This window comes from Peromyscus eremicus, chromosome X (assembly GCF_949786415.1).
Source record: "Peromyscus eremicus chromosome X, PerEre_H2_v1, whole genome shotgun sequence".
In the NCBI taxonomy this organism is placed as follows: domain Eukaryota; kingdom Metazoa; phylum Chordata; class Mammalia; order Rodentia; family Cricetidae; genus Peromyscus; species Peromyscus eremicus.
This window is the reverse complement of record NC_081439.1, coordinates 99151577-99179435: the sequence shown is the minus strand read 5'-3', so window position 1 is coordinate 99179435 and position 27859 is coordinate 99151577. Positions and strand designations below refer to the sequence as shown.

The 27859-nt window shown below is 42.4% G+C and overlaps 1 protein-coding gene across 1 annotated transcript; it reads right to left on the bottom strand.

Moving 5' to 3' along the window:
* Positions 1–280: 280 nt before the first annotated feature.
* Positions 281–6922, bottom strand: Pgrmc1 (progesterone receptor membrane component 1). Its single transcript, XM_059250475.1, has 3 exons — positions 6447–6922; positions 2990–3145; positions 281–403 (listed from the first exon to the last, which is right to left on the bottom strand). The coding sequence occupies exons 1-3, from the start codon at positions 6772–6774 to the stop codon at positions 300–302; spliced, it is 588 nt and encodes a 195-aa protein (XP_059106458.1). The 5' UTR covers positions 6775–6922; the 3' UTR covers positions 281–299.
* Positions 6923–27859: the final 20937 nt, after the last annotated feature.

Here is a 27859-nt window from a genome sequence, read left to right as displayed (position 1 = left end):
AGTATTTGCTCTCTCTCAGGAAAATCAAATTGCAATTCAGCTTGTTCTAACTACGGATAGAAGCAAAACAGCATTAACATTTGCAGGACAGCACTGTAGTTCACTTTCTGGATTTGTGACACAAACATATCATGCATTCTAAGACAATTTCATCAGTGTCACTAGTGATGTTAATTAAAAAAATTTACAGCAAGTTCAAAACGTTTCTAAATATTGAAATCACCATGTTTTAAAGACAGACTGGAATGTTACAAATGATTTTGCAAAATACAAAAATAGATATGCTCCCACTGAATGCTTTAATCATTTTTCCGAGCATTCTCATCTTTTGGTTCTTCATCATCTGAGTACACAGTAGGTTCCTCCCCTTCCTTCAGCAGTTTGCCCACATGATGATACTTGACTGGAGGGTTAGAGAAGAAAGCAAAAATGGTCATTCTCATGCTTTACACACACAAAACCCCACTACATTTTAAAGCATTTACAAGAGGTCCAAACAACATACTCAGCAACGTGTTAGGTTTCTTGAAGGATACAAAAAATTGTGTCATACTCTTTGCCAAAAATGCAATGAAGAGTTCTGTCCCAAATACAGAAATATAAAGCAGCAAGCAATGTCTGGTAGCATCAAAATGAACTGAGCACTCTGTAAGGAGTATTTATAGTAAGACCACACTGAATTAGGGGGCTGTAGAGCAGCACTTCATGGGAGAAAGACATGCTTTGGAAAATGTATGGACGGACTTTGAGTGAGAGATAGTTCCAGAAAAAAGAAAACACATCCAAAGGTACACAGGCAAGCCTGGGCATATCTGGGAAGCCAGTAAGAACAAGTCATCAGGAGTTGAATTGGCATTTGGAAATAGGAGATAAGTCTGGCTGATCAGTGTGGGGGAATATTATGAAAGACCTGAAAAGCCAGCCTGAGAAACCTGAACTTTTATAAGTGGCAAAGGTTCCAAAAGTTTATAAGGGAAAGAATGACAAAGCAAAATAGTACTCCGGCAGCGACGTTATCACCAAGATAGGAAGGGCAGGTTTCAGGAAGAGCAGCTGAGAAGGCTGGCCAGGGGTCTGGTATGCAGACCCGGATGTGAATGAACCAGACCACGAAGTAGGGTAAGGTCCTTAGGAATTAAAGGTAAGGATATGAGATAGCTTCAAAAAGACCAAAAACCAAACCCAAACTGGAAACACCCGTTAATGAAACGGCAACTGGGCAGCCTGTAAACCTTTAAAAGGAGGACTGGCAAAAGGGAGCCACTCTGGAGGGCCCCATGACAGGAGACCCACAGATGGGAAATGATCCCTGGACAAGAATCCGGTCCTGTCCAGCTGTGGAGGAAGGGGGGACAGAAAGTGGAAGCAGTGCTTAGGGGCAACTTGGAGAATGTGTTAGACAGTAAAGGTACGGACAGCAGGAGACAGACTTCCCAGCATGGGAACAAGCTATGGGTAGTTAAAGGTACGGCAAGGGACTAGGAAGGGACTGAAGATGTTGAGACAAGAGAGTTAGGTGTGGAATCAGAATCAGCAAGCTCCATTATAACCAAGTGAATACAGGGTTAATGCACATTTCCTTTCTGAAATGGGAAGGAAGGAGAGGAGTAACTAACCTGTCCAAACAGGTAACTAAAGCTGCTTTTATGTGAAATAATCATTGGAACAACTGAAACTTCCCTATTTGAAGAGAGCACAGAGGGGGTGGTGGCAGCTTGGGACTGTGCAGGGTAAATAAAAGCCAAGTGGCACCTGGGAAACCTGCTTAAGGGGAATCCATAAAGCCTGAGTACAGCCAAGGTGTCACAACAGGATCTTGGGTTAGTCCTAGGTGAAAGGGGTGGTGGGCATAAAGAAAAATATCCCCTGTTTTCCACTGATGCTAGAAAGCTCTAGAACACAGAGCTTTGCAGATTATAAATTATAACTCATTAGTTTCATATAGAAGACTAGGATTACAAAGGCATCTTGGGACGCAAAGGTTAGTGACAATGTTAGGTAGCTGGGTTGTTTTCAAAGTCCAAAGATTTGCATCCTGACTTGAAAGCTATACTTGGTCTGCTCGAGATCCAAACTCAAAAGGTAGTGTCACATCTGGCTAATTATTAACCAAGAACTCTGATCAGGTTATTCTGAAAAAAAAAATATGGTTGGATATAGCCAAAAGAGTATGTACTATTTAACTGATTGTGGGGGTCAGTAAATAAAAATCTTCCCTCCACCTCAAAATATCTCCCTCAAACAAAGTGGTCATGGTCTTCACATACATTTCATAAAATCTGGCAAGGATTATTATAGTTCAAATCTGTGGCAATTAAGTGATCTTAAAATGATAATTTAACCCTTGGGACTGAGGTTCAACTGAAGCCAATCCCTGCATTCTCATAATTTGAATTTAACCCTTTATTTCTACCTTATTTCTAAAGACTTTACCCCCTCCCCCACACAGCATAAGCCTGAAACAAGTGTTTCTTTAAAAACAATGCAAGCACCATTGCTGCCGGGCAGATTATAAGCAGCATTTATAGATGAGACCTAATTTATAGTTAGGCTAAATCAGGTTCAATGAGAAGCTGTTTGGAAGAATACAAGTCTCCCATTCTTCAACTGTGGGCTGTGGGCTGCTTTTAAGCAGTAAGTGCTACAAGAGAGGGCTTATGAAAATCTCTCTTCCTGTAGGCAAGAGGGACACTGTCCTTTCCCCTACACACCCAATATGGAATCGCTATACCTTTACGCAAAAACTTACACATCACCATCAGAAGCCCAAGTTTCTGCAGAGGACAAGCTAAAAATTGGTATGCCATCACAGCAGCGAATGACTCAGCACTGCTACCATTACTTATGCCACAAACCTGATCAATCCAAGATTTAGGAGCCTATCAAAATGCACTCAAGTTTCAGGGTGCTTAGTAATAACTATTGTTTGATCATGAATCTGCATTACGGGTAGAAATTTGATCCAGACAAAATATAAAGAAATGCTTACAAGTGAACTGAGATTCCCAGTCACTCAGGGTCTCCTGCTGGGTAGGAGTGAGGTCAGAAAGGTCATCATACTCATCCTTCAGTGCTTCTTTATCCAGGCAAAATGTGGCAAGGCCCCTGGATGCATCTCTTCCGGCAAAGACCCCATATGGCCCCTCTTTAAAAACAAAATGAAACCAAAGATAGATTCTTTACAAGACATTTCTCTGTGGCTTAAATACAGAAGATGGCTTCCTTGCTCTCAGCACTGAAAGCCTCCTTTTAAATGTCAAATTCCACTCTTAAGCTGTATACTGACACTTTGATCATTACATAATGGACACTGAAAGATTTACCGTCACTTCAATAAGGAAAATTCAATAAAAATGTGTAGATGAGTCAGAATTCGGCTTGAGGACTTTGAATCTACAGGTTGGCTCTATTCTAGGTGCTTGAGCCAAGCCAGTCAGAGTTTCTTAACCACTAAAGTGTAAAGAAAACATTTCCTTATCAATGTATTCTGATATGTTTTAAATGATCTTTGGTCGTAAGATTCAAGCCCCGAGACATCTGCAGGAGAAATAATTTTACAAATATCAGTGGTTCAAAAGTCTATCCACATGTTATATAACCTTCACTGTCAAAAAATAAGAACTAAAAACAAAGGAAATGAGTTTAGGTACTGTTTTTAAGTATAAACATAAAGAGAAGCACAAAGAGTTGTGAAAAAACTAAAATTTTCACTGAAAAAAGGCTGCCATCAGTGCCTCCAAATAATCCTATAAAACCTGGAAAATGCTCTTATGTATAATATCATACCAAGCTTTTGTCTGAGAGCAGTGGATCATTTTGTATTCACTTAATTGTTTAGATTTACTTAAATATTACCCAAGCAAATGAAAGAATTCAGTGTACTTTATTATACCAACTAGGAGAATTAATTTTGTTTCATTATGGTGTGGTCATCTGACACCTTAAGCAACCCAACTGTTTTTCTTATATATTAGATAAATTTTATGACTTTTTTTTTTTTTGTAGAATTGGAGCTTTGTATATTCTGGGCAAGCACTCTACTACTGAGATATACTTCAAGCCCTTATGGTCAACTTGTAAATGCAATTAAGATTCTAAAACATGGGCCGTTTTTAGTCATCATTACATGCTGCCACTAGAGGTTAAAAGAAATAGCTTCACATGCTTTTCACAAATGTATACTGCTAATGGAAATAGCAGCACCTAATGCTTGAAAACAAATTATTTTGGTTTGGACTCCACCATTTTAGAAATTATGGTCCCTGGACTGCTACTGCATACTAAACCAAGATCTAAGGCAAATATTAATATTTTTGGAGAATATATTTTGTTAACCACAAAAGCATACTAACTAGATGCTTACTGAGCAGAGATGTGTGTGTTTCGTTCATTGTTACTTGCTAGCACCTACAACAGTACTGTGCCCATAGTACCAGGCACTCAAATGAATAATTTTTAGGTGTACTCTGTAACAGAAAATATTCCCACTATGATATATATTGTCACTGTTCCTGAGCCCTGTCATTAATGGAGAGCAGGGACTCGGAAACCTCACACTGGGCTGTGCTTGCCTATTTTTGCAAGGGAAAACAGGCCCCGAGACAACTATGCATTGTACCAGGTCACACAGCTGGTCAGTGACATTCTAGAATGTAGAATGCTGGTTGACTTCTAGTTGTAGTTATTCGTGTGCAGACATCGATGTGCCTCACGATGACTCTGCAAACTACAACCTACCTGGTTTAGAACGGAGGCTGCTTCACTCCCAGCTCTCTGAAAGCACCGAGGCTCCTCGTGATGACTTTGCAAACCACAACCACATGTCGATACCCCACGCATTTGTTCTGACTGCTTTATGGTTTAGCTCAATAATACAGCTATTTACATGATTGTATATTGATAATGTACAGCTATAGTGACAAATAATATGTAGTTTTCATATCATTTTGCAGTTACATGCTTACAGAAAATCGATTTTCTAAAATGTCTGAAAGCAAAAAGGAAGGGTGAGGGTTCACCAAGAACCTTTTGCACATGTGATTTTGATTGGCTGGACTCTGGAGACTTAAAGGAGTGGGTATGTCTGGTTTGGATTAGTCCTGGCTATTCTTCTCTTTCTCAGACCAATGAGCATGCGAACACACCCCCTGAGTTCCTAGTGCTTAGAGGAATCCATATTGGAGGAGCTAAAACCTCTTCTTCCTCTCCAAATGTTCTAGAAAGCAGGGCTTCCCAAATCTGGATGATTCCCAATTTCGCTTACAGCAGAGTATTAAAATGTAGATATTTTTGCACCCCCCCCACCCCCCCATCCCCGTGTAAGTGTGGCTATGGTTGGTCAGGCCAGGAATCTGTGTTTTTCACAAGCATCAGGTGATTGTGACAGGCAATCCGGTTTGGAAAAACCTCATCTCTGGGGGTTCTTTTCAACACTTCCGCAGTCGTCCATCCCTTGTTTCCCTCTGGTTGGCTTTTCCTGAAATCCCCCCACCCATCGGGCTTCACAGCCCTTACCCTATTGTTTCTCAGGACCCCTCCCACTTCTCCCTCCCACTCCTGATTTCATTTATTTTTATTTAAAAATTTTTACCTCTCAGTCTCCCCACCCCACTATACACTAAATATGGTGTTTCTGATCAGCTTGCCACGTTACTATGGTCCCCCACATTCTGCTCTTAAGGCACCCGTAGTCTCCTCTCCATCAAGCTGGTTCGCTTGTTCATCTTCCAGTCTCAGTCCACCCAACACAGCACGTACATACACATACCAAACACACGTCACATTCCAAGCGCCCCCCCAACCAAACGGTGCACACCAAACACGCACTCACCGCGCATGCACAGTGTACAACACACACACACACACACACACACACACACACACGCGCACACACACACACACACATATTCTCTCTCTCTCTCTCTCTCTCTCTCTCTCTCTCTCTCTCTCTCTCTCTCTGCCAGGAACAATGCTTCTACCTGACACTAATCCCCTTCTCCACTTTCTGTCTACACACCCTTACATTCCACCATGGCTCCTCCGGCGTCATCGGCCTCCACGTCTTCTCAAGAGTCTGGGCCTCTCTGGAGACACCTTCATTTCCTTTTAAGTCCGAAGCCTCCCCCTTTTTCCAGGACACCCCCCACCCCAACACCCGCCAAAGCCCTGCTACCTTCGAAAACTTCCCCAGCATCCCGGGCCTTCGAGCCTCCCTGTCCCTCCCACCCGCGGCTTCCAAGCCTCAACCTTCCCCGGCACCCCATCCCCCCCGCCGTATGCACCCCCCCCCCCCCCCAGCGCCTCTCGCCCTCGTCCGCTCGGGGAGCCGCCCGCCTTCCCTCTGTCCTCCCTCTGGGGCGTCCCACCTCCCTCTGCCTCTGCCCTGCCCCACTCCACGCCCGCGGACCCTCTTTTGTCTCCCGGGGCCCCTGGCCCTGTCTCCGTACCCGGCCCGTAGAACTTGCGGCCTTTGGTTACGTCGAACACCTTGCCATTGATGGCCATAAGAATGCGCGGGTCCTGGACGCCATCGAAACGCCTCAGCTCGGCAGGGGTGAAGTCGCGCCGCTTGAGGCGGGGCAGAGGGGGTGGCTCATCGTCGTCGTTGTCGCCACTGGCTCCGGGCTGGTCCCCGCGTACGATCTTGTAGAGCAGGAAGATGCAGAGGCCGAGCAGCAGCAGGTTGAGAGGCGACGTGAAGATCTCGTGCAGCAGCCCGCTGCCCTCCAGCTCGCTAGGGTCGGCGCCCGTCGCCACCACATCCTCGGCAGCCATGATCTTTGGAGCAAAGGTTGGGCCCAACTAGGCAGAGCTCGGGAACACTCCGCTCTCTCCTCCCTCTCGGCGAACAGTGGCGTGCGGCGTTCGGTGGCGGAGGAAGAAAAGCCTCGCGGGGAGGCGGGGCCGTGAGGGGGCGGGGCCTCCACACCACGCCCTTCGCAGCCACCTAAGCACCCCGCCCTGCGCTGGTAGGCTCGGCCTCGGCTTAAGCCCTCTGCGTAGCCTCGGGGTCTTGGCTCCCCCCACTCTCAAAGGCTAGGTCACAAAGCCTAGCCCACCTCTCAGTTGTACCTGCTGGGCCCCTGCCTCAATTTCATGGCTCCCTCGGAGCTTACTTCAGCTCACCGCCACACAGCGCAATCTCCTGCGTGGGTACACTGGGTAGCTTCCTGCCGACCCCCTGGGAGAGCCTTGCCTCTGAAGGCCTCTAAGGCCCGCTCCTCACTGCAAATGACGTCTGTTAAAATGGGGCCGCGTTTTTCTTTCTTCTCTCCCATTTCAAAGGCCCTCATACACCCTCCCCTGGCCATACCCTCAGGACCAGGGAGCTGTCTGAAAAATCATGCCTTCAACTCCTTTCCCACCTTACAGACCTCCGTTTTCAGTTAAGAATATCCATTTTGGGATGGTCATTCTCCAATTCTTGCCTAAAAGCTACGGGGCTCACACCCAAAGGACAGCCACTCATGTCAGAGGCCTGTCAACTCTTCAAAATCTGGGGCCAGATTTTGCGTTTTTTTTTTTTTTTTTTTTTTTCCTTTTGCAGCCATCGATTACGCTTAGTCACAAGGCATCAGCAAATGGCATTCTCTTGTTGAGCTTTTTTTTTTCCTTATAAAAATACCAGAATAATGTCTCTTTGCTTGGCAACATGCTTCTATTTGAAGTCTGTCCAGGCTATCCTTGGCAGTCATAGCAACCCTGAGTATAACCCCTGACAAATGCTGTTGTTAGGAAGGACCCTAGCCTTTATCTTCCTGGATACCTAGGCCTCTGATGTGCTAACAGGATGCATGGGAGCAGGCCTCTATGGAGCAAGGGTTGTCCCTACTCTTCGGAGAATTAATCTGGCTGCCCTTTTTATTGTTACTTGGAAAGGGTAACAGAAGAAAGAGGAGGAGAAGAATAATTAAAACCAAGCCATGCACACATCTACAGACCAGAGCAGTACTTTTCCATAGAGTTCTGTTGACTTGTACATAGTTCACCACCACCACCACCACCACTACCACCACCATGCAAGAGATTTGTACAGAGAATTGTCTAAATTCTCAAAAATTTTTGGCAAAGACTGCTTTAATCCCTTGTTTACCCCACCCTCATCTTCTTAAAGTGTAATGAGGGAAACAATCTTTATATCCAGCCCACACATTTTTTCCCCAGAGCTAAATTTAGGATTAGCTGAACCGGCCCCTCCAGATCTTTTGTCAAAAGGCCTCAACTTAATCATCATGAAACAAGCTCAAACTGGGAGCACTCAGCTATGGTTAGAGTCCAATTACCCTTTTAAAAAGAACCATGAGCAGCTAAGACATTAAAAAAATAACAAACGTGGGAAAAATACTTTTTATTTGAAACTAATATGGCAAAATTTCTATCTTTAAGTGCTCATTTTAATTGATAAAATCTTTAAGGGGCTGAGGAAGTGGCTTAGAAGGCAAAACACTGGGCATACAAGTGTGAGGACCAGATTTCCAATCCCCAGCACCCGTATAAGAGCCAGGATGGAAGGTTGGGCAGCTGGTCTTTAATCCCAGAGCTGAGGAGTAGGAGACAGGTTAGCTAGCCTATCCTTTGTCTCAATATTTAAGGTAGGGAGTAATTGAGGCAGAAACTACATTTCAACCTCTGGCATCCATACAAATGCACCACCCACATAATACATGTATACTTGTACACATATCACACATACATACATATGGCAAAAAAAAAGAAAAGAAAATGCTTAGTCAAATCCTCTAGTCAAAATGAAGGAATGTCAATGGTGAAGAAGCATATGAAAAATGTTCAGTTTTGCTAGTAATTAAAAGAAAACTTGGAGACAACATTGTTACCTACCACTTTTTTATATGAAGGGTGTAAAGAGCAGAAAAGGACAACATGCTGGTAAGAAAGTAGGGGTACTCCCATACCATACATTAGTGACGGAGTAGACGTTAGCATCAACTTTTGTTATCCGTGTTTCCTGTTCGTGAAACCCACTTCTAGAAATACAATTTTTGTCCTAGTAATTCCATTTCTAGGAATTCATCCTGCTTAGAATGATGACAAAGATTTCATTAGGAAGATGTTCATCACACATTCATTTTTAATATTGAAACTCTGGAAACAACCCAAATGTCTAACTTCAAATAAAGTGGCCAATTAATTCACTTTGTATTGTGATAAATTCATAGTTGGACCATTCAAACATCATCACATCATGGGAAAATATTTACATTTCAATCTTAGGAGAGAAAATAGGTTGCAAAACTATATACCGTGTGAATTTGATGATATCCTTAAAAATGTGTAAAGGGAAGCCTGAAAACAAACACAATGTTATTCTTAACTTTTCACAAGCTGCACATGTCACCTTTCTCCCCTACCCTTCTTTCTTTCTTTGGTGTTCAAGACAGGGTTTTTCTGTGGAGCCCTGGCTGTCATGGAATTTGCTCTGCAGACCAGGCTGGCCTCGAACTCAGAGATCCGCCTGCCTCTGCCTCTGGAGTGCTGCACCATGACAACCAGCTGCACATGTCATGTTAAGCATTGGGGAAAATGGTTTATTTTAAAAGAGAAAGAGCCGGGCGGTGGTGGCGCACGCCTTTGATCCCAGCACTCGGGAGGCAGAGCCAGGTGGATCTCTGTGAGTTCCAGGCCAGCCTGGGCTACCAAGTGAGTTCCAGGAAAGGCGCAAAGCTACACAGAGAAACCCTGTCTCGAAAAACCAAAATAAATAAATAAATAAATAAATAAATAAATAAATAAATAAATAAAAATAAATAAAAAAGAAAGAATGCTTATACATGTTCACTATGACAAACTTAAGAAGTACCTAATGAAAAGAGTGAAAACAATAACAAAAATGAAACTCAGGCACGCATAAATTTTATTTTACCATATTGGAAGCAATTTCAAATAACAAAATACTGATTTACTCTTTTCTAATACAAATACCATTTTTAAAATAAAAAAGGAAGCCATTAGGTGCCCCAGACAACTCCTGCTAGAACTTTTTGGATTTATATTTGTTTAAGGTTAGAAATTATGGATCAATCTTGGTGGCACATACCTTTAATCCCAGCAGTCTTTAGGTAGAAACTGGAGGATCTGAGTTCAAGACTAGCCTGGGCTGTATAACAAGACTGCTCAAGTTCAAACTGTGGAAAACCATAGAAGAAAATTAAATCCCCCCTTGTCAGTCTTCATTCTCCTTTCTCCAAGGTAACTACTATCAAAGGTGTAGAAATTGTATGGAGGGCCAGAGATTCGATATTCAGATCAACGTCCTTCTGGAAAGGGAACGGATTAAAGCAAGGAAGTTTTTAAATTTAAAAGAAAATATTTATTTTATTTTATGTGTATGAGTGTTTTGCCCACATTTATGGATGTACACCATTTGCATGCCTGGTACCCACAGAGACTAGTAGATAACATTGGAATTGGCGCTACAGATGGATGTGCATGTTGGGAACTAAACTGGGGTCATCTGGAAGAACAGCAAGTGCTCTTAACCTTGGAGCCATCTTTCCAAACCCAGGAAAGAAAGTTTTGCTTTATGTGGAGGATAGAAAATCTACACTCTAAAACCTCAAGTGATACAGTTTAAAAAATATGCATGCTTTGATTTAATGTTAAATGAAGTGGGCAACTAGTAACATGGGGACACTGAGATTGTTCAAAAGTGCCTAACCTTTCTGGTTTTTGTTCAAATCGGTGATAGATGGACAGGCATCATCTAGGGTGGCAGTTCTCAAGTTACCTAGACATAACCAAGGAAGCTTGTTGCTTTAAAACAATCCTCATAACATCAGAATTTCATTGTATGAACTTGTGGCTGGAAAGCAATCCCTAGACACTATGTACTTGACCCAAAATACATGTTAAGTCTTTTAGTCATTTCAAACTGCCTCCTTTAAGTCATCTTCAATGGTTCTAAAGGATTTTTCAAGAAAGCTAGGACAATTGGCTGATTAGTTAGAAAATGTATAGGAAACAATTCAACCACAGTACAAATCAAATCCAAAGGAGCAGTGTATCGTTTTCACCATTCAAATTATTGGTACATTCTTTTCTCTCCCCTTGGAGTTTTTAAAAATGGAAATACTTGGAGTTGGCAGGCATATAGCATGACAAGTATTCTGACACATGCTGCCAAGAAGGACATTGCTAGAATGCAAGATTGGTTTTGTTCCCTAACCTACTTCAAGTCCCTAGACTATGTAGTAGGCGCTCAAATGTTTATTGAACTCACTCAAGTTGTAACTGGGTATAGGTTTTCTAGAAAGCCCCTTGGCAATATGCAACAAATGCTTCAAATCATTCTTAACATTTTACAAAGACAGTAACTTCTAGGGATTTTTCCTAGGGACATATTCCAAAATCTGGACACAGATTGATGTAGGAAAATTACAAAGCATGACATATGACATGGAAAACATGGAAACCACCTAAACATCCCCAAATGTTTATTCATCTCATAGGAAAAAAAAGTCCTAGCAATATCCTGCAAGACTTAGGAGAATCTGCTCAATCCTCCCTACTCTTACCTGCAGAGCTTTAGGCCCTCACTTCCCACTCCCTTCCCTGATGCATGTGCACCAGCTACAGTGGCCTCCCCAGTAGCCATTAAACAACTCGGCATAGTTTTAAGTCAGAGATCCTATTTATGATTCCTATTGCCTGGAATACTCTTCTCCAGATTCCATCACAGGCCACACCCTCACTTTCCACTCAGGAAATATTCCCTTCCACTCATCTCTTTTCCCCATTCGTTCATTTATTCATTTTAGAACAGAGTCTTACTATGTAGCCAAGGCTGGCCTGGAACTCGTTATGTAACCCGGACCGATCTTGTACTCTTTATCCTTCTGCCTCAGTCTCTAGAGAGCTGGAATTAGAAATGTCCTCCATTACCCCTGGCTTCCATTTTACTTTACCTCATCACGTTTACTGCTTACTAATAATATAAGTATCATTTCTCATTTTTGTTAATTTCTTTGATTTAAATATGAATTATTCAAGAACAGGTATTGTGTCTATTTTCTTTACTTCTGTCTCTCCAGTATTTAGAACAGTACCTGGGGACTGAAGAGATGGCTCAGTGGTTAAGATCACTGGTTGTTCTTCCAGACAATCCAGGTCGGATTTCCAGAGCCCACATGGTGGCTTACAACCAGGGTATCCAATGCCCTCATCTGGCCTCTTCCAGCACCAGGCATACAAGTGGTGCATAGACATACATGCAAGGCAATATACTCATACACATAAAATTATTAAAATTTAAAAACTAGGACAATACCAGAAATATAGTAGGTACTCAGTAAATATTTGTGGAATTGAATTTATCTGACTGTGACATTGCATTATGTCATACACACATACAGAAGGGGACAAAGCTGAGAGAGATACACTTAAAAGCTAATAATAGTGTCTTTGAGCATGAGATTATGGTAATTTTTGCTTTATTCTTTATGAGTGGGCATAAATTATTTTCATTATTGTAAAAAAAGCAAAAGAAAAGTTTACAATGTAAAGAACAGAAAACAAAATGGTGCAGCTTCCAACTAGGTATTAAGTCTCTAGGCAGGAGCAGTGATGGTTGCCTCCATGATGGAGACCCAAAAGGATGTGCCCAACTCTTTCCATGTGGCTAGTCTCTGTTGAGCTCCAGCTCCTTGTGAGGCTCTGTGTCCTGGCTAGCGATGCAAAGCTCTTACCTTTCAAAGAAAGAATTCATGGCAGAGGCATGTCATAGACATAGTAAGGGGGAGGTGGACACGCAGTTGGGCAAAGGTGACCTACAGAGATTTTATATAGAAAAACACATTTGGGTAGACTTAATTTTTATCAGGTAGATAAAGATGGAGTCTCTAGGGAACTGGTGTTTCAATCTTTAGTAAGGATCAACAGAATCTGCAGAAAAGGAGACTTCTTAAAATCTCTATTCCCTCCAAAGTTTGGGTACAATGGGTATTATATAAAATCTATGTGCTGGTTAGGGTTTTATTTACTTACTTACTTACTTATTTTAACAGTCACCTGAGAAGAGAGAACCTCAACTGAGAAAATATCTCTATCAAATTGGCCTGTAGGCAAGTTTATGGTACAGTTTCTTGACTGGTATTTGATGTGGGAGGGTGCAGCCTAATGCGGGTGATGCTGGCCCTGGGCAGGTGGTCCTGGGTTGTGTAAGAAAGCAGGTTTAGCAATCCATGTAGAGCAAGCAAGAAAGCAGTGTTCCTCCATAGCCTCTGCTTCAGTTCCTGCTGCCAGGCTAATGCTTTGAGTTTTTGTCCCAACTTCCCTTTCCTCCTCAAGTTGATTTTTGAAGTGTTTTATCACAGCAATAGAAAAGCAAACTATGACAGTCTGGGAATTGTGCATCTTTAATAATAACTAACATTGTCTGAGCATGGATCATGTGCCATGTAATGTTCTAAATGCATTGTGGATTAACCCCCTGTACTATTCATGAAACACCATACAGATATTGGTTATATTATCCCCATTTCACAACTGAGGAAACTTGGGTAGAGAGAAAGGGGGGAGCTTTCCTAATGTCACTCAGCTAGTAAGTCAGAACTCAAGATAGTCAGCCTGGATCTAAATGTTAACTGCTCACCATTAAGCTGTTGTATCTCCATCCTAACAACTTCACAAACACTCCCATATGATTCTAAATCATTTCCAAAGAAATCAAGTAGAAAAAGTTATTTGAGCGAAGGCATAGGGATATAACATAGCTTGTCCCATTCTGGATAAACCGTGGAATTATTCTGTTGACAGTGAAAGTAAGTCCAAAGTCTGAAACAAGGTTTACCTAACTGGTGCACTATTTGGATTTCACCTTCAACCTCCAGTCAGGATCTAAGCATTCAGTCTCTGGTTGCTCAACCGCTCCAAGTGCTGGCAGCTGAGAGTTTGGAAACAGGTCCTCTGAGATTGCACTGGGTTGAAGAGACCTTCCCACCCAAGTGACGCCTCCTTTTCAGTGCAGCCTGCAGGTAATGAATGGTGAACACAGGGGTATGAAGCCTCCTTCTCTCACCCCACTCGCTGAGAGATGATGAGTGGAAGCTCAGCTGAGAATACACACCAGGCTAGCTTCTTCCTCTGTCTAGTGTTTTCTTCCTTCCTTCCCCATCAGATATAGACACCAAGGGCACTTATCAATAAGCTTTCTATGTGCTACTTTCCATCAGTTTCCTAGGAAAGCCAGGCTTTCCTGATAGGGCCTGTTCACTTCTCTCTTCTACTTCTTCTTTACATTCAACACTCCAACCACACTGTAGCTAGCAATGACCCAACATCCCAGAGAATGTGTAGCTATTGAATGCTATAAACACTCCATGTCGCTAACTCCCTCTCACAAGATAAATTACATTACCATATTTTTTTATAGGTGAGAAAATCATATATGGAGGACTTTCTTGCCCCAAATCACATAGTTAGTGAGAGGTACCAGTGGAATTTAACTTTCTCTGTGAGATTGTTTTCCTTTTTTGGAACTATCATGCTGGCAGGAGTTAAGGCTGCAGTCAGAGAGGTGGATACTGGACGATGATATTAATGAGGAGCCTTCCCACAGGAGGAAACTCCGGCTCACATTGTGGTTGTAAGAGTGAGGGTTTATATTCCAAGATAGCTAAGGCACATGTTACAGAGCTGGGTGGACAGGACTTAGAAAGTACCAGAGGGGGAGGGCAAAGTTGCAGAAAAGACATTATAATCAAATGGAACTGTATCTCAAAGCGTGGTTCCTTGCCCACCAATGGCATTGGCTTTATGTGGGAGCTCACTAGAGGTGTAAGACCTTGGTGTAGTATATCTAACACACTGAGCCAGAATAAGCATTTTAACCAGGTGTGGAGATGAATCCCATATAAACTCATGCTTTACAAGCACAGACAGCAGGAACACCCGGGTGAAGATATCTAACAGCATTCCCAGGCAGATATTTTGAATGTCTCAGGCACATGTCTGGTTTGGAGAAACAAAGACAGATGATAGGAGCCTGTGTAGGTGGTAGCTGAGATCAATGGTGTTGAACTGGAAGAACAAAGAGAACATAGGGCAGAGGTCTTTCAAAGGCTCATTGCACTCTGTGCTAAGTCAAGGGTGAAAACTGTTGGCTTTGGTGGCTTGGGCTGAATCAACACGTGTTTATTTGACTTTCAAGTCCTTTGAATTAAAAAAAAGATTCAATTTAAAAGTAGGGGACAGAAAGATACTCTATCTTCTTCCTTAGTTCTTTTATGAGCTTTTTAGCTGTATCTAGGAAAACTAATTAATATAAGAGCTGATTAAAAAGGAAAAAGTACAAAGCTTTTTTAAATTTTTAGACTTATTTTATTTATTATCTGTGTGTATGGGGGGCTACTATATGTGTGAAAGTGATCACAGGGACTTGAAGAGAGTGTTAATTCTCAGGTGCAGGTGGTTGTGATTTGCCCAGTGGGGTGCTGGGAGTTGAACTCGGGTTCTCTGGAAGAGCAGTAAGCACTCTTAATCTCCAAGCCATCTCTCCTGTCCAGCAATGATTTTTTTGTTTATTTTTAAGATTATAATTTAATTACATCATTTCTTCCCTTTCCTACCACCAAAACACCCCATATATCTACCCTCTACTTCAAATTCATGGGCTGTTTATTCACTAATTGTTATATATTCCTATATAGAACCTGCTCATTCCACATAATGTTACTTGTATGTGTGTTTTCAGGGCTGACAATTTAGCACTGGACAACTAATTGGTGTGGTTTTCCCTGGGGAGGACCACTTCTGTTCCCAGCTTTACTCTGTTGCCTATAGTTCTTAGTGTAGGGTTGAGACCTTGTGGGTTTTTCCCATACAGTTCGGCATGTCCCCTGGTGTCATCTTTGTTTAGTTCATGTTTAGGTGGTCATGTTAGAGAGGCTTTATGTGTGTAGCTTCTGATGTTACTAGGAGACACAATCTCACAGCAAATGACCTAGTCCTCTGATTCTTACAATTTTTCTGCCTTGTCTTCTGTAATGTCCCCTGTAGGAGTGTTTTGTAGATGCATCCATTGGGACTGGGCTTCACAACTCTGCATTTTGATTGGTTGTGATTTTCTGTAATGGCCTCTGTCTGTGGTGAAGAGAAGTGGCCTTGATGAGGGGAGAAGACTGTACTTATCTGTGGGAAATAGGATAAATGCTTAGATTGTAGTTAGGGATTATGCTGTTCAGTAAATTAGTTGTAGATTCTCCTCCAGTAACCATGATTTCACTAGCCCTGAGTAGTTAGCAGGGGTTTCAGTATCAGATATAGTATCCCTCTTGTTGAGTGCATCTCAAGTCCGATTGGTTACTGTTAAGGTACATGTGTCAAGGTATGCATGTCACAACTGCACCCTTGGTTATCACCGCATGCTAGACATTGTACTTGGGTAGGACTGTTGGTTGCCTCCCTCCTTTGAAAACTGGCATGAAGCTTTTTGGTACCACGAAAGCTAGTCTTCAGGGAGGGGTCATCAGGTCAGTTCCAGCTCAGAGAATTGTACATGAGGACCATCATGAGTGTGAGTACCAAAAGACTGTATTTTCACACCAAAAAGAATAGTGGAATAAACGGGTGACAGAATGGCAGGGCAAATGGATCTCTGGGCTAAGATAATAAATTCTAGGGTTGTTACTGCAGATACATGGGGCGTGAAAGATAAGGGTTACTTTAAAAAAATTCATTCTGTGTTACTGCAGCCCAGCGACCAGTCTTGGGTGATCAAGGCTCTATTCTGGCCTTTAGACGGGAAGGACATCATTCTGCAAAGATTTGTTTTTGGCCTTTTTTTCTTTTAAACATTATTTTAGTTCATGGGTATGGGTGTTTTGGCTGCATCCATGTCCATGCATGACTTGCATGTGTGCTGTCTGCAACAGAAGACAGTGTCAGATCCCCTGGAAGTGGAGTTACAAGCTGTTGTTAGTCATAGTGTGGGCACTAGAACTTGAACCTGGGACCACTGGAAGAACCCTAGTGCTCTTAACTGTTAAGCAGTCTCTCTAGGCCCCTGCTTTTGTTTTTCACAGACAAGGTTTCATTCTAGCTTTGGGTGGCCTTGAACTCTGTATGCAGACCAAATTGGCTTTGAACTTGCCACCATCCTCCTGCCTCTGCCTTCTGAGTGCTGGGATCACAAGTCTGTACCACCATGCACAGTATCCTCAAAGAATATTTATGGCTTGCAGCATGAAGGAAAGCAAGTGGTCAAATGACCTTTTCTGAACTTCCAGTTCTCAAGTAATTTCCTCTTTAAATAATACATCAGTCTTGCATATTTTGGGGTGGCATATCTTTATATAAACATGTAAACACCAGATCTTTTCAAAAAACCTGTGTTTCTAACATGTCTTAAAAATGGAGCTGGGCCACACCTATAATTTCAGCATTTGGGAAGCTGAGGCAGAAGGATTATTTATGGCTAGCCTGGGCAACAATGCAGCAAAACCCTGTTTCAACAGAATAAAGTGACGGTGGGGGATGGAGGATCTGCTGTTATATTAATGCATGGCAACAGGTGGCTGGAGTTGATTGGCAGCTGCGTCCTTTCCCAGGTACACCTACAGAATCTCACTTATCCCTATTGTTTTTTTTTTTTACTGCATTTCCTTTGTTTGGTTAGTAGTATAATTAGTAGATACTCGTGTGTCTCGTTTCTGTTTTGTTGTTTTGTTTTGTACTCAGGACTGTTAGTAATGGAAAATGAAAGAAAACAAGGTTAGTGTCTCAAAAAGACAGGTTTATTTCTTTGTGAATTCCAGCATACACTGTATCACAATTGCATTATTCAACCACATTAACAGGCATTTCTAGGTTGCTAGTGGGTTGTAAACAGAACAAAAGGGCCAAGACAGCATCTTGTTTTAAGGATTTATTTATTTTTGTTTTTATTTTATGTGTATGGGTGTTTAGCCTACATGTTTGTCTGTGTACCCTATGGAGGCTAGAAGATGGTGTCAGATCCTTAGGGGTAAGTCAGCGCATGGTGCTGGAACTCAAACCCGGAGCTTCTGCAAGAGCTGTAAGTGCTCTTAAACCACTGAGCCATCTCCAGGATGTGCGGTTTGATAGGGAGAGGCTGACGGTGTAGTACAAACAAAGCAAGCAAGATGACCCTGGAAACGCTGGTCTAGGTAGTTAAGAAGGCCAGGTTACTTGTGTCAGTGTCAAATTTTCACGTGACATGGGAAGGACAAAAGCTTGGTGCTCAGGGGTCTTGGGAGTGAGTGGAATGTAAGAGTTGAGATCTGCATTTAAAACCTACAGTGGGGAAGTCTGATACTATAATTTTTTTTAAAGAAATAATAATCTTACTATCATTACACATTCTTTGGTAATTTCATACAGACATATGATGTATTTAGATCATATTCACTCTCTCCAATTCCTTCCAGATTCCCTTATATCTTCCTTACAACATCATGTCTTCTACTTCTTTTAAAAATAGCCACTGAGTCCAGTTAGCACCACACGTATGTGAGTGGCTGTAAGGTTTTCCAGCGGAACACAGGCCATCTGCTTTTGGCCATGCCACTGGGAAAAACATTGACTTGCCTTCCCTCAGAAGCCATTCAGTACTTGCTAAGAAGCTCCTTAGTGTAGGGTGGAGTCCTGTGACAACCTCCCCTGTCTATGCTGGAGTATTGACTGGCTTGATACTGGAGGGAACCACAGCTGCTGTGAGGTCATGAGTGTAACTGCCCTGCCATGTCCAGGAGATACTATTTCACGATCCTTCGGTTCCAATGTGTGCCCCAAACAATCCCTAATGTAACAGTCATGGAAGGTGGGCTTTAGTGAGAAGTAATTAAGCCACATCAGGGCCACTCTACCAAATGGACTAATGTTACCAAAGGATTCTCCATGATTCTCTTCTGCAATGGGATGACTCAGACATTTTCTGTCTTGGATTTCTCAGCCTCCAGAAGTGCAGTCATTTATACATTACCCTATCTGTGGTTTTCTGTTATAGGATCGTAGATGAGCTAAACACTTAACTAAAGGAGGTGCAGTGGGTGGAGCTGAGAGGGAAGATAGATTTTGTGGTTTGATTTTTGTTTTTCTGAAAGCTGGAATAGATTTAGACGACAGAAGTATGGCTTCTAGAAGCTTAGAGATTGAATACACAGGAAAAGGGGGGAGGTAATGCTCAGCCCTGTGGTGTAAAATGTGACAGGAGAGAATGAAATCAAAAGATGAGACAAAGGATTATAGATCATCCTCTAATGAAGGAGAGACCCCTAAGGTTTACAGAATTCACACTTCACTGCCTCAACATTTTCCATGCAGCAGGAGACAAAGGTCAAGTGCAGCAGGAGGGGGAAGGGAAGAGCAAGAGCTTGAGTGGTGGCCAATGTTAATATTTTCACCATTCCCTCCATAGGGACTTTTATGAACAAGAACAAACAGGAGAAATGCAGGCATTGTGTTGCCTAGGAAACACAGCGGTTTGCTAAAGCAATACTGGGCCTTTTTGAATCACATTAACCCATTCATATCCATTGCCATCCAAAATAGAACTGGTAAGTAGTGAAGCCAGCAGAGAGATTTCTGCTCCATGGGGCACACAGTGGGCATCTTCTGTAGTCTAGGGGAAAGAGACAGGTATGGATTGACCAGGAATAGGTGACTTAAATAAAACGAGAGAACATCAAAGAAGTAGCAGACAGTATGATGTCAAAGACAAATTTCTGTTTCTAGTGCTTCTGTGAATTTCTACATGTGCGCACGCGCATGCATACACACACACACACACACACACACACACACACACACACACACAGACAGAGAGACAGAGAGACAGAGAAGACACATATGATGCCACAATATCACTGCTATGTATTATAAACAATTTGAGTGTCTCCTAAGGATTGATTTGTTGAAATTTAAGTCCCATTTTAAGGTATTAAGAGAATAGAAACCTATTCTGCCCGCCATTTTTAGAAAGTAATTAAGGTAAGGTCATTGAGATGGAGCTCAGTTAATTGAAACCCGATGGCTCCATGAGAAGAGGGAGAGACCACACACACACACACACACACACACACACACACACACACACACACGCACACTCACACACACCTGCCATCATGTGATGTAGCCAAGATGGTCCTCATCAGAATGGAGTGAACGCCCAAGTCAAGCTTTGAACCTCTGAATAAACATCTTTTCTTTATAAGATGCTGATTTTGGCTGGGTGGTGGCGGCACATGCCTTTAATCCCAGCACTGGGGAGACAGAGCCAGGTGGATCTCTATGAATTCAAGGCCATCCTGGTCTACAGAGTGAGATCCAGGACAGGCACCAAAACTACATGGAGAAATTCTGTCTCAAAAAACAAAAAAAAAAACAAACCAAACCAAACCAAAACAAAAACCAAACAAACAGACAAACAAACAAAAAGATGCCGATTTTAGGTATTTTATTGTAAGAACAAGAAAATGCTGACTAATACACCCACTGACTGGAAACACCTAGAGTTAAGAGAAGAGAAATATTTCTTCCTTGATTCTTTTTTTTGTGACAGGACCAGTTAACTCTCAACTACTTTTCTTTGCTACAGAGTTATTGCTGCTAGGTAGAGTTCCCTAGAAATGGCAGGCAGGATGCACCCAGGAACTTTCAACGATATGGTTGCCTGAACAAGACTGACATAATGACAATAAACACCAGTCACATGCCAACATGGTTGAGGGAGATTCAACACAATTCTTTACAGAAATTGAAAAAAATTATTTTATGGAAACACAAACTGCTATGGGCCTCAGGAAAATATTATAGGAACTCAGCTGGTTATGGCAAAGCCACTACCTGAAGGGATCAGAGGAAGCCAAATTCCAAGGAGCTTTTGGTGTTATTTGGCTTGTTATATATCAGCTGTCTTCTGTTATGAAAATCATATGTGCCTTCATAGTTTTCCCAATTGATTTTTCCCTAAGAAGGACTAACAGTGTGGACTGATCACTCTCTGGACATATACATTCAAGGTATTTGGAGAACAGCCTCAGGAAATGCTTCCTTCCCCCCAGCCCATCCATTTCTCCCCTTTCAGCACTGGAATCCGATATCTCCCTTAGACACATTCAAGGACTAACAGGATTAACAGTCCAGACCACCACATGCTAGTCTCCTGAAATTAAGGTAAATTCCACAGTGAGATACCGCCTACATCAGGTGGACCTTAAGTAATATCTTTGCACAATTTAGCTCGGACCCTCCTTTCTTGCAGCCTTACTAACTTTATAGACCCCCTAACTCCTTACCTAATGACTTCTGGGAATATTTAGATAACCTTCTGCGCTGACAGCTATGCTCAGCCCGAACCCAGTTCAAGCCTCCCTGTAATTATTGTCATTGGCAGCATCCGGCCAGGTCCATCCCCAGACGGAGGAAAGTGCCTTATCAGAGATACCTCTGTACTCTCTAAGAACAGACCCTAGCGTCCAGACTACCTATTTGAGAAGGCCTGGCGGATGTGCCAATTAAGCTTAACTACCTCCTTTCCCAAATCTTACCTCTAGTTCCAGATCTCCCTTTAACTATCACCAGAGGCATCTAGCTGTACACAGGTTGCCTAGCGACCGAGCATGTTTTCCTCTACCCTGCAGAAAAGCGGCAGATAGCTTGGACAGATAAGGGTCAAAAAGTTAAAAAGGCAGTTTTTATTTCAGAGAGGAAGATAGAACTTAGAGGTACGAGGAGACGGAGAGGAAGAGAGAAGTGGAGAACTTGAGGACAGAGAACTGAGAGGGATAAGGATGATTTTGACCAGAGAGAACATGTAGACAAGATGGAAGATGAGGAAGAGCCAGATGGGGAAGTACTAGCTGGGTAAGAACAAGAAGAAAAGGACCTAAAGACGAGAGAATTAAGATAGAACTTAGAGGGAACAGTACATAAAGGTAGAGAGAAATCAGGCAAGAAAGGAGCTAGGCACGAGAACAGAACTGAAGCTGTGTAGATAGGATTTAATCCCAGAGAAGTAAAAGCAAGTGGACTAAAGAGCTCTGTGTGCTGAGATTCTATTTCCTGAAAATAGTCCTCACCATTCGTAGTTTTCTCTCCTGAGCCCCCGGGAAGTATAATATTAAGGCTGGTCCCTCTAATATTATACAAGAACAAATGATCCAGAATAGCCAAAACAATCCTGAAAAACAACAAAAAGAACAAAAACCGTGGGAGGAATTTCCATCCTAGATTTCAAATTAGACACACTGATCAATGGGATAGAATTGAGTACCCACATACAAGCCTACACTCCTATAATCACCTGATTTTTATTTTATTTTATTTTTTTACTAAGAGGCCCACAATATACTTTGGAGAAAAGACAACGTGTTCAATAAATGGTCAGACTGGACAGCTATATGAAGAAGATACAGTGAAACAAGTAGAGAGATTTCTGTTCCATGGGGCACACAGAGAGCATCTTCTATAGTCTAGGGGAGAAAGACAGTACAAATAGCTCAGGAGTAGGTGACTTAATAAACTGCTTATTGCTTCCTTTATTGCTGATTGTTTACCCTGTACAAATGGATAAAAGATCTCAACACAAGGCCTAATACACTGAATCTGATAAAGGAGAAATTAGGTATTGTTGAACTCATTGGTACAGAAAATGATTTTCTGAACAGGAATTAAGACCAACAATTAATAAATGTGATCCCGTGTAACCAATATGCTTTTGTACAGCAAAGAACACCATGACTCCAGTGGCAAAGCAGCCTATAGATAGGGTAAAATCCTTATGAGCTATACATCTGAAAGAGCATTAGTATCTAGCATATACAAAACAAAACCACTAAACATCAAGAAAACAATTGAAAATTCGAGGGAGTGGGAGTCGGGATGGGAGGGGTTCGGAAGAGGAGGAAATGGGGAAAGGATGTAAATACAGTACACATATATGAACTTTTTGTTTGTTTATTTGTCTGTTTTTCAAGACAAGGCTTCTCTGTGTAACAGTCCTGGCTGTCCTGGGACTCACTCTGTAGACCAGGCTGGCCTCAAACTCAGAGATCTGCCTGCCTCTGCTTCCTAAGTGCTGGGATTAATGGAATGGACCACCACCACCTGGCTTACATATATGAACTTTCAAAACAATTTTAATTTAATTTTTAAAAATGCTTCATGGAGCCGGGTGGTGGTGGCGCACGCCTTTGATCCCAGCACTCGGGAGGCAGAGCCAGGCGGATCTCTGTGAGTTCGAGGCCAGCCTGGACTACCAAGTGAGTTCCAGGAAAAGGCGCAAAGCTACACAGAGAAACCCTGTCTTGAAAAACCAAAAAAAAAAAAAAATGCTTCATGGAACTACACCATTCACAAAAGAAAAAATACAAATGGCTGAGGAACATTTTTTTTTTTAAGTTCAACATCCTGAGTTATCAGGGAACTGCAAATTAAAACAACTTAAGAGTTCCTCTTATCCCAGTCAGGACCGTTAACATAAAAAACCAAACCAAACCAAACAAAACACTGATGATATATGCTGGCACGGATGTGGGCCAAGGGGAACATTTATTCACTATTAATGGGTGTGCAAACTGGTGCAGCCACTATGGAAATCAGTGTGGAGTTTCCTCAAAAAGCTAGAAATAGTTTTCTTTCAGAGTGTGACCCCCTCAAGTCAGCCTTGTCTACAGATCAAGTTCCAGGAGAGGCAGGGCTGTTACACAGAGAAACCCTGTCTCAGAAAACAAAAACAAGAGAGAGAGAGAGAGAGAGAGAGAGAGAGAGAGAGAGAGAGAGAGAGAGACAGAGACAGAGACAGAGACAGAGACAGAGAGACACAGAGACAGACAGAGAGAGAGACAGAGAGAGAGACAGAGAGAGAGAGACAGAGAGAGAGAGAGAGAGAGAGAGAGAGAGAGAGAGAGAGAGAGAGAGAGAGAGAGAGAGAGAGAGAGAGAGAGAGAGAGAGAGAGAGAGAGAGACGCCCTTGCCAGGTGGTGTTGGCGTACACCTTTAATCCCAGCACTCAGGAAACAGAGGCAGGTAGATCTCTATGGGTTTTAGGCCAGCCTGGTCTACGGAGCTAGTTTTAGGACAGCCAGAGCTACACAGAGAAATCCTGTCTCAAAAAACAAAACAACAGTCTGTTGTGGGGGTATTTTTGTGGATTTCTGTGAGCCTCTCTAGCACTTTGCTTCTTCCTATTCTCATGTGGTCTTCATTTACCATGGTCTCCTATTCCTTGTTCTCCCTCTCTGTTGTTGATCCAGCTGGGATCTCCCGCTCACCCAAGCTCTCTTTCCCTCGACCCTCGCCCTTCACTACTCCCACTCATGTCCAGGCTGTTCATGTAGATCTCATCCATTTCTCTGTCATTGGGCAATCCCCGTGTCTTTCTTGGGGTTCTGTTTTCCAGGTAGCCTCCCTGGTGATGTGAGTAGCAGTCCAGTCATCCTTGTTCCACATCTAGTATCCTCCTATGAGTGAGTACATACCATGTCAGAAATCCACAGATACCCCCACAATAGACTGCTGGCAATGGTTGAGAGACAGCCCAAACTGACCTACTCTGGTGATGGGATGGCCAAACACCCTAATTGTCGTGCTAGAAACCCCATCCAATGACTGAGGGATCTGGATGCAGATATCCACAGCTAGGCCCCGGGTGGAGCTCTGGGAGTCTAATTAGTGAGAAAGAAGAGGGTTTATATGAGCGAGAATTGTTGAGACCAAGGTCGGATAAAGCACAGGGACAAAAAGCCAAACGAATGGAAACACATGAACTATGAACCAATGGCTGAGGGGCCCCCAACTGGATCAGGCCCTCTGAATGGGCGAGACAGTTGATTGGCTTGATCTGTTTGGGAGGCACCCAGGCAGTGGGACCGGGTCCTGTGCTCATTGCATGAGTTGGCTGTTTGAAACCTGGGGCTTATGCAGGGTCACTTGGCTCGGCCTAAGAGGAGGGGACTGGACCTGCCTAGACTGAGTCTACCAGGTTGATCTCAGTCTGCGGGGGAGGCTTTGCCCTGGAGGAGGTGGGAATGGGGAGTGGGCTGGGGGAAGGGGAGAGGGGCGGGAGGGGGGAGAACAAGGGAATCCATGGCTGATATGTAGAACTAAATTGTATTGTAAAATAAAAACAACAACAAAAAAACAAAACAAAAAAAGTGTGACCCCCTGATGGGTGATGTAATTCTGTATGCTGTGAATATGTGTTACTTTGATTGGTTGATAAATAAAGCTGTTTGGCCAATGGTGAGGCAGAATAGGGTTAGGCAGGACATTCTAACCAGAAAGAAGGAAGAAGAAACACAGAGCAGAGGAGACACTGCTAGCCGCCACCAGGGGAAGAAAGATGTAAAGGTACAGGTAAGCCACGAGCCATGTGGCAAAGTACAGATTTATAGAAATGGGTTAATTTAAGATAAAATCCTGCCATGACCATAGTTTAAAAATAATATAAGCCTGTATGTGTTTATTTGGGCCTGAGCAGCTTCGGACCAGGAGGGACACAGGAAAACTTTCAGCCACAACCTCCAGTAATTTTATTCTGCTCCAGTGGAATATCACACATCCAAGAATGTACGGGTGGCACAAATTTATACTCTATGGGCTTAGTTTTAGAAGAAGGAGGAGGAGAAAGAGGAGGAGGAGGAAGGAGGAGAAAGAGGAGGAGGAAGGAGGAAGGAGGAGAAAAAGGAGAAGGACATAAAGTTGAGTGTATAGGGAAAGGGGATGGACTTGAAAGGAGCTGGGGAATGGGGCTAATATGATCAAAATACATATGATATTCTCAAAGAATTAATTAAAAAATTAGAAGAAGGGGGCTGAAGCCATGTTTCAGCAGTTAAAAGCACTGATTGCTGTTCCAGATGGCCCGGGTTCAATTCCCAGCACCCACATGGCAGCTCACAACCATCTGTAACTCCAGTCCTAGGGGATCTAATACCTTTTTTTGGCCTCCTTGGACACCAGGAATACACATGGTGCAGGCAAAACATTCATACATGTAAAAATAAATTAAAAAAAGAGAGAAGTAAAATTTACATGAAAAATTCCTAACTGCAACAAATCTTTTAACCATTTAAAACAAGGAAATAGTAAAATATACACAAAAAGTACCTAAATGTAATAACTGGAAACTATCAAAATAAAACCCTTAAAATAAAATTGGAAAGGAAAGAAAACTTTTTACTTACACATGGCATGACCACATATGTATAAAATTCAGTGAATTTGTATAAACAAGCTACTAATACATAAATACTGATGAGTGTATTATCAATGTTCAAGAATGCAAGATTGATATAAGCATCAATTCTCTTTCTAGGTGTTAACAATGAACAATGAAAATTAAATTAGAAAGATAACATCAAAACAGAAAACATTTTGGGAAACATGCATACTATTTACCATAGAAATTTTCATGATGTAGATCAGCAACTACCCAGGCAGATCCGTGACTACCCAGGGATAAGGAATGGGAGAGGGGCTCTTTGGTAGTTTGAATGTAATTAGCCCCCATAATTTCATAGGGAGTGGCACTAGTAGGAGTTGTGGCTTTGTTGGAGTAGGTATGGCCTTGTTGGAGGAAGTGTGTCCCTGAGGGAGTAAGCTTTGAGCTTTTTCTATGCTCAGGATACCGCCTAGTGTTTAAGTCAACTTCCTGTTGCTTGCAAGATGTAGGACTCTCAGCTACCTCTCCAGTACCATATCTGCCTGCATGCTGCCATGCTCCCCACCATAATAATAATAGACTGAACCTCTGAAACTGTAAGCCAGCCCCAAATTAAATGTTTTCTTTATAAGACTTGCTGTGGTCATGGTGTCTCTTCACAGCAATAAAAACCCTAAGACAGGCTCACTTGAAAATATTTGACCATAATTCAAAAGTGGATTCTGCTGTCCAATAGTTGTACTTCATGGTTGCAGTTCATTCTCTCATCCTCATTCTGCAAGAAGACTATTGCATCATCTCCACACCCTTCAAATATCTGATTGCCCCCCTTTGTTCTCATACTCAATTGATGGCCTCAGATTTTCTTTTATTAAGAAAGCAGATCTAAGGATCTCCGCACCACCACCACCCCGCCACCCAGACTACTGACTATATCTGTATTCATGCTCTCTGTTTTCTTTCTGGGCACACTACAGAGAATGTTCTCCAACCAAGGGCCTGGACCTTGAACTCGGCATTCATTTGCTTTACACATTCTCAAACCCATGACTCTTATAGGTATCCTCTTTCCATTCCATATACTAATTCCATCATATTTGCCACTCCATCATTCTTCTTTAGGTTCAATCGCCTGGACATTATTTTAACTTTGTCTCTCAAGATGATTTGGCAAGATTTCAGCATGCCACCTGGAGGTGCTTTTCTTCTTTGATTGCTGGGACTCCCATTCTGGTATCTTTCTCTCTTTTCCCACTGGGTACTCCTAATTAAAAACCTCCACAGTTTCCACTTCTTTTTCTAGGCTGTGAAATGTTGGAGTGGCCCAGGTGCAATTCATGGGACAACATCTCTTCTGGTTGTTACCGCAGGCAATTTCATTGTCTCTGTGGCTTAGCATATTATTCACATATGTATGAGTCAGTTACTTAAACTTCTTACCCCGATCTTACTATTGGGCTCCATATCCTAAATGTATTCACTCATACTTAAGACCAATAAGCATCAAGATTTTACATATAGCAAACAGAATGCTTTGTTTCATGCCTATTATTGAAACTGAAGACTACAGGTTCCCATTTTGCTGAGTGCAAAGCTTAAACCAGCATAATCTTGAAATCAAAGGGTAGAGAAATATTTATTATCCACAGTGGGTAAGGACAGCATGGAGTCATTTCTATAATAATCTCTCTGAACAAATGAAGCATGGGGTTTTTATTTGGG